Genomic DNA, 7,725 nt, shown 5'->3' with positions numbered 1-7,725 from the left:
CTCCTTTCACCTACAAATTTCGTCTTTGGATACAAACCTACGTGGATAGTCCTTGGCCGAGGGACTGTTTCAAAAGAGGCAGGGAGAAGAAGAGAAAAGGGAAAAAAAAAAAAAAAAAGAAAGATCACTTAAGGGAGATGTTTTGCTCTAAGAATCCCAAAGTTGATTCAATCTAATTCCTCACAGTTTTAGATGAACTCTAGAAATTTAAGTACTAATTGTGACTAACAATTAGCATTATGACCCAGAGCAAATCACTCCTTTCTGCTCTTTTTATTATCCCAATTCCTGTCCCACACCCAAGCCTCACTTGATTTTTCATCAGAATCCCAGGGAAGCCTGCAAGCCGACTTGCCACTCCAGTGGGTTCCAGGGTTAATCAGATAGACTGCCCATTGTTCTCCCATGGCACCACTGGGAAGATCAAGTCTGTTTCAGTCCCCAGCTTATCCACATAGCATGGTAACTCATGAATGTTAACTCAGCAGCATGCCCTCCCCCCTTCCCAGGAGCTAGCTCCTCTTACCTGTATTCCATGTTGCTGGCATTCTTAAGAGTGGCTGGCAGCTCTACCCCATTCTTTGTCCAGTAGCTGTAAGTAAGTGTGTGAGAGCTGGAGGTGAGGTTACACTGCAGGACAATGGGAAGGACGATGTTTTCTCGAATAATGACCTCTTCACTGGTGACAATCCTTGGCTCTGTAATAAGAGCAAACAATGATAGGAGGCCATAACCTTCCATCCTCTGCAGCCCTGGCCTGAGAGTTGGATAGGGTAGGAGGGGAACTAGAAGAAGAGGGAGGGCAGACAGGACCACACGAGGAATTTCACTTTATCACTTTGGAGGAAGAAAGAAAAAAAAAAGAAAGAAAAAAAAAAACAATGATTATAAGCAAATGACCACTAGCGCAGACAACAGCCTGAAGACCAGTTAGCCTAAACGTGGAAGAATGAGAGCATGTACTGGCAACAATCCACTTACGGTTCTGAATACCACACTTTAAAAAAACAAAACAAAAAAAACCAATATAAGAACCATGATTTAGCTTCAATTTTAAAAAGCCAGGCTCCATCTTGCTGTTCTGAAGACAAAGGCAGTATCATTTATGTAAGTCATAAACTCCCTATGGAGTTGCAGGCCATAGTACAGTAATAGGTATAATTATATAATACATGTATGGCTTTTCCCATGCTTAAATCCAATAAAACTTCTATGGCAAACCAGCCATGGCCATTATTTATACAGAAAGACAGTGTAAATCTTAAAAGCAGATTTCCCATTAGAATTCTACTGCATTCTCTGAATTTTGCCAAGGGGGAATTCTTAAGGAACTGTATCAATTCTACTCTCCAGCCCATGTCAATATATTCCCAAAACAAATTCTTTTTCATCATTGCACTTAAAAACACATTTCATTCCAATATTACATGATTATAACCAGAGTGCAATATGTGTAGATATTGTGGGCTCCCACAATTTTAGGGTTTACAGGCCCTAGGAATTAATGGAATCTCACTCTTTAAAAGCTAAAAAGGCAAAAAATGCCTTGCTCAGGGCCACAATTATTACTAGTGGCAAAGTTGAGCCTTGAAAACACATCTGATTGAGTTGTCTATTCTTGTGCCCATCCCAAAACACCCCTCCACCTCCATCCACCCTAATGCACAGTGCCTATCTGGTTTCCTCACCCTCACCTGGGCTCCATGATCTAAGATCATTAGTTCAGTATCTACAAAAATAACTAATTTGAGTAATGTTATCATACATAGCACAATGAGAAGAAATCTTTAAGTCATACTATATCATTCCTAGAAGATTCTTCTTTATAGCACTTTGAAATATATCAATAGCTTTAAAGTCAAGGTATTTCTAAGTTTGTTGTTTGACTTTAATCTTTTCTCAGGCTCAGGGTTTGCTTTGGTCAATTATTATCAGGTTAATCTATATTGGTATCTTTTCCCATCCAAATCAGAAGTGGGCCCCCTCCCTCTCAATTCTTTCTCAGAAACCTCTGAGCAGCCTCCCAGTTCCCTGCACGAGGCTACTTCCTATCTGCATGCAACTGCCCATGACTGTTTTATGGAGTATAGTGTTCTTAGTCTTGAGGACAGAACTTTCTTCCCCCTCCAATTGAACTCAAGTTTTCAAAAAGCTTGCTTTACTTGGGGGAGAAGAAGAGGAAGTCATGGGATAGCTGAAAATGTACAGCCCACAGACCTCCTAGTCAATGTAACATTTCTAAGAGGAGAACAAGTATCTTCAAAGAAACTTGTGATTAATAATGCAAATCCTCAAACTTGATCAATTAATCCATTCTGACCATTTTCCAACTCGGGCATAAAGACAGCAGTTATCTTCCATTCAGCACTGGTCCTTACTGGTAACATCAAACAGGGTTTCTATGTACAAATAATGGAGGCATAGCAGCCACTAAGACAGAAGCAGATGCATGTAAACATGTTAGCGCAGTGGTGTCCCATGGTTTCCAAAACACACTGGACAGAAGCCAAGTCCCTGGGCCTTAAGATGTCGAGCAGAACGGCTACAAACCCTGCAATGGAAGGCGCACACACACCATCAGCAGAAAGCATCACGATTCCAAGAAAAATCAAAACCAAGCAAAACAAAAAAGAGAAAGATAGAACCAGTACTCCACAGAAGAGAAATGAAAAAAGATAAAGGCAACATTAAAACCCAAACACATTTTTAGATTGTTACTGAATTTTTATTATCCAATTTTATTTCCTGTCCCACTTGGGACTCTCCTTCTGGTTCTTCCTCTCAGACTGCACTGAGAAAGGGCGAACTCGAAGAATGAGGCCAAGAGCTTCCAGATGTTTAGACACAAGGAGGCCAAAGTAAAGGCTACTCTTACCTGTGGCGATGCAAATGACCACAAATGGCGATGCAGCTTAGGGAGGTTAAGAAGCTGATGAAAGCAACTTGGTAGACTTTCTGCCAAGAATTCTTGGAAGGCAAAGGAAAGCATCTTTTCCTTTAAGTGTTAGCGATTCAGGAGCATGTCAGCTGGGAGCAAGTAGGATAATTTAAATAGGTTTAAATACGATTTTGCACTACAGGAAAGCTATGGGGTGGAGTTACCTGCCTCCTGTGACTGCTGTATAAGGAAACCAGTCCTGGACCAAGCTCCTGGGCCCCACTCTCACATCTGCATTCTGCACCAGGATAAAGGTGGGGCTTTTTTCCCTGTGGCCAAACAAGGCCCAAAGTCCAAGAGAGATGAACACTTTAGGAAAACACACTTCTTTTTAAAAAAAAATAAAAATAAAAATAAACCCCATCTACAATTGACTCCTGTGTAGCAGCATAGGGTAGAAGACCCATACCCAGGCCGTTTTGTGTATGTGTTTGTCCCATAGCCAGGTCGTGTGTGCGTGTGTGTGTGTGTGTGTGTGTGTGTTGGTTGCTATGGCCTGACACATGCTAGCACTGGGCACATCTATAGTCCTGCCTTACATTACTTAAGCTATACAGGAGTCAAAACTGCCAGGAGGCTACTCTTCAACAGAAGATTTCATTCTTCCAGGAAAAAAAAAATGTCCTCAGGTAGATGGTAAAATCAGAAAACAATCCAATTAGAGTTGAATTCAGTGAGTTTAATAAAAATTAATTTAAAAAAAAATACCACCAAGCAAAAACAGCAGCAACAGCAGCCTGGCTCCCCAAACATTTTAACTAGGGTTAAATGACTACTAGAAGTCTATAGATGTAACTTAACTAGCCAGGGTTTGGTTCAACAGTATGAGCATGCCAAAAATGGAAACTCAAACTGGGAAAAGCCTGCTTCCTGGGAACCTAGGGGAATGATAGGTATTCTCCAGGCTGATAAGTAGGCATTCCCAAGCTTGGAATTCCAAGCATGGCCTTTCTAGCTCTGTCTACTTGAGTCGGACTCCTTGAGGTACAAACAACCAAATACCCAGTCCAGTCCATGTCTACAAACTCCAGCAGATAGATGTTCGTGGCCATTTGGGTAATTCTGTTTTATTAGGAAAGGATCAAGGGGGCAGGAAAAGGAAGCGTGCAAGGGGGGGAAAATTGTTAAAGAAAAGAATGAAAAACTGCTGGGTTAATGTTCCCCATTTTCACAAAGACAAGATTTTCTTTTCTCCATTCCAGAAGCAGGCTCTCTGATTCCACAGTGTCAACTGCAGCAGCTTCTCCTCTCTCTCCTCTGACTTTTTTTTTTTTTTGCTTCTCCACCAGGGGATCTTCTAAGATATAAGAACCAAAACTAATCTCTTAATACAGACTCAAAGTCATATTACCTCCAGCCTTATACTTATTACAAAATTCCTCAGAAATATATCTAACTACTTATTTTTTCTTAAATCAATCAATTCTTTAAGCTGGAACTAGCTAGAAATCTCTCATGGAGTCCTTGAAGAGGTGAAAAGCTCAGAGGATCTTTCTATGAAATAGAGGATAGAGGATTGGCCCTCAATTATTACCAGGCCTGAACCTTCCCTGCATTGACAGCATTGGCTCTGTGCTGGCTTCTCCTTCCCACAAACAGTGAGTCATTTTCCAGGAACAGAAGTGGCAACAAAAGCTCCAGTGTCTGGTATCTCACTTGTCCCTGCCATAATCAATGAAGGGACGGATCTGGGCCAACTCTGCTTACCTCTTATCACTCTCAGAAACAGGTTTGGAATTCAGTTTCCTCTTTTGCAAGCTATAAACAAAAGGTCACCATGCATGGCTTCCAAACTACTTTGGAGCTGCAAGCCTTAGGGAGGAGGAACACTATGCTAACAGCCAGTCATCAGAGTTGAACTCTGTGGACAGGAATTAAATGCAACTCTCAGTTCAAAACAGCATGGTGGGCTTTTAATAAAAATACTTTCCAACTAGGTGTCACCTGGCTCCTCACTCACTGCAAGCAGCATGGAGGACATCACTGGCTGCTGCCTTCAAAGGAACAGGAGCCTGAATGGACAGGACCGGTGGGGAGGTGCTGCTTCAGTGAAGGGCGTGATCAGAGAAGCACATGCAACTGTTTCAGAAAAGAAAAAAGAGGTAGAACTAAGGGAATATCCAAGCTTACATGCCACCCGACAACCAAAACACACCACCACACTGCACCCAAGGCAACATTCCCATCACAGAACAAGAGAACACTGAGTCACAGTGAGGGAAAGGCTGGGCAGACACCACTTAGAACCATAAACCACAGAGGTGCAGGCAGCTACTCAGAGAGCTTCCAACAGATGACCAGAAGAAAAATAAAACAGAGTTAGATTGGGGAGGGAAACAAAAAAATTGAAAGGCACCAAGAGAAGATAATCAGTAAAAGGACAGCAGAAAACCTATTACAAAATTAAAAGGGAGGGAGAGAAATCATTTCAAGGCTACCCTCGTTTGACTGCTTGGTTATTTAAGATTCAATTAAAAAAAAAGCAAACAACATTCCCAGTTCTCCCTCCCCAACTCTCCCCAGCGCAGCTGATTTTAGACAGGCACAGATTTCCCCAAGTTCTTTGTTCCTGAGGAGAAAGACACAGAGATGGGTTGAGAGATAAAGGAGGTAGAGAAGATGGCAAAGAAGGGGGTTAAAAAATAAAAGAGGGAGAGAGAGTTGCCACAGATGTTTGTATACACTACAATCAGAAGGGTCGTGGGTTTGAAAAAACAAAGACAAGGGGTGGGGTGAGTGATCATACTGGGGATGAGGGAAGGAAGCAGAAGGGAAGGGGCGTCAGGCCACCTCTAATGACTACAGTACTACTACTGTAGGGTGCTGGACTCACTCTGAAGGACGCTTATGGTGGCCTGGGCTCGAATCCATGTTATGGAGGGGTTTTGCCTCAAGTCATTCCTCTTGGGGTCGTTGCTGGCCCTGCACTCGTAAGTCCCAGAGTCCTCCAAGGTGAGCCGGGTAATTCTCAGCACACTCACGCCGTTTGACCCGTAGGCGGTGTTTACGGTGACACGGCGCTTCCGAGCACCGTCCCACAGCTGTCTGAAAGACTCTGCCCGGTTGACTTCTGCGTACCACCACTGGATCTCTGGCGTGGGGCTCCCGACCACGTCACAGTACAGCTCAAAGGCGTCCCCCGTGAGCTTAGTTTCTGACATGGGCGACTTGACAAACCCAGCTAGAGGGAGAGGGGGAGCAGGAATGCAGTGGCAGGCCAGTCAGAAAAAAAAAAGAATCAACAGGTGTTAATAGTAATTTAAAGAAAAGAAAAGAAAAAAGCAAATGAGTTGCAAAGAACAAAAAAAAAAAAAGGATTCATTTTTAAACTATAAAGAGACAGTAATAGCAATTCATACAAGCTTTTAGAAGAACCACCCTGGAAAGCTCATGAAGCGAAGGCAGGCTAATTACAAGCTGGGGCAGCTCAGGTGCTGGCCAGGCAGAAGCAAGCCCACTGAAAAGCATATTAGCAATGGGCCCAGCTGGTAGGAATAAGAAGGCCTCAAGTCTTCGGGAAGAGCTGCTCTCCTCATAGCACAGTTACCTTTCCAAACTCAGGCAAATGATGAAAGATAACCAAAAGCAGCAGGTTTGTGTGCCAAGTCAGAATCTCTTTAGGGACAAGCAAACACTTGGTAGAGATCTAAGTGTCTTTGTGAATCTCAACAAGGATTGTTAACCAAACTAGTAGCACCTTCTCTTGGAATTCAATCCAAAGGATAGCTCATTTCTCTCATACACAGGAGTCTGTCTACTCCATTCTGACCAAATTTTCCTCACCCAGCTGTATGTGGCCAGACAGCTTCTACCTTAATGCAGACTACAAGGTAGTCTGTACCAGAGTGAGAATTATGGAAGCCATCTCAGGAGTGCAGCCTACAGTAACCCAACCCGATGCACTCTGTAATCAGTAAATCCATACAATTAGAAAAGCCTTCGGAAAAGCCAGCTTTAGAAACAACTACAGCACTTGAACGGCTTTCTCTACAGTGTTTCACTGCCTGGCTGCTACCAGTCACCACAAAACGGATCAGAAACTGGCGGATGAGCTAAATCGTAAGGTGAAGGTTAGGCCCTCAACCAGCACTGCCAGTCACTGCACAGGAACTGAAGTGGATACCTAGTTTCACTTGCCCACAATCTGCTTCTGGTTACAGTTCCATAAGACAAGGTGGCAGTGAAAAAAATCCAGGCCTACTGGAAACCCGTTTTATTGGGATACACAGAGAACTAAGAGTATAAGCGTGCTCTCTCATTGGTTCATCCCACTTTTGTTCAGCATGTCTACCTACAGTGCTAGGGACAGAGCTAAATGAGGGTATTGGTGATTGTCTAGGCAAGGTCCCCTAAAACGTCTGGCTCATAAAGCAAGTCTGATCCCCGCTGCAACGAGCAGAGAGTGGGGCCAGGACCTGACAACACCATAGTGAGAACATTCCAGAAGAGAGGCAGGAATTAAATGACAGAATTTTTCTATTATCCAAAGCCAAAGAATGAACAGGACTGGCTGAAAATGAAGGCAGTTAAATGAAAAGAAAAAAAAATCTGCTTATATTGGTAGTATTCACTTTCAGAAATAAACATAATGCTACCAACTCTGTGCCCACAGATCTAACTAAAAATAATAAAACCACAAGATGTGGTCGAGTCGACTGTGCCATGACAAGCCCATGAGTGTCAGTGCAGAAGTAGAGCCCCAAAGGGTTCTCCAGGGCTCATTTTTTCAGAAGTAGACTGCAAGACCTTTTGTCTGAGTGGGTCAAACCTCCAATCTTTTGTTTGGC

General features: G+C 43.1%; 1 protein-coding gene across 4 annotated transcripts in view; it reads right to left on the bottom strand.

Annotated features, from left to right (window-relative positions):
• The window catches only part of NPTN (neuroplastin), an 85,390-nt gene that overhangs the window by 38,736 nt on the left and 38,929 nt on the right, over positions 1-7,725 (bottom strand). For 2 of the 4 annotated variants that reach the window (XM_006888315.1, XM_006888316.1), the window contains exons 2-3: positions 5,772-6,119; positions 527-698 (exon numbers count right to left, since the gene is read on the bottom strand). In XM_006888315.1, coding sequence (XP_006888377.1) covers positions 527-698; positions 5,772-6,119 — 520 coding nt within the window. The remainder of the gene's footprint in view (positions 1-526; positions 699-5,771; positions 6,120-7,725) is intronic. The other 2 variants (XM_006888318.1, XM_006888317.1) reach the window with 1 other exon arrangement.

The sequence above is a fragment of the Elephantulus edwardii genome, unplaced genomic scaffold (genome assembly GCF_000299155.1).
Source record: "Elephantulus edwardii isolate Elephantulus edwardi_28Jun2011 unplaced genomic scaffold, EleEdw1.0 scaffold00066, whole genome shotgun sequence".
NCBI classification, from domain to species: Eukaryota; Metazoa; Chordata; class Mammalia; order Macroscelidea; family Macroscelididae; genus Elephantulus; species Elephantulus edwardii.
This window is presented reverse-complemented; position numbering and strand designations above follow the sequence as displayed.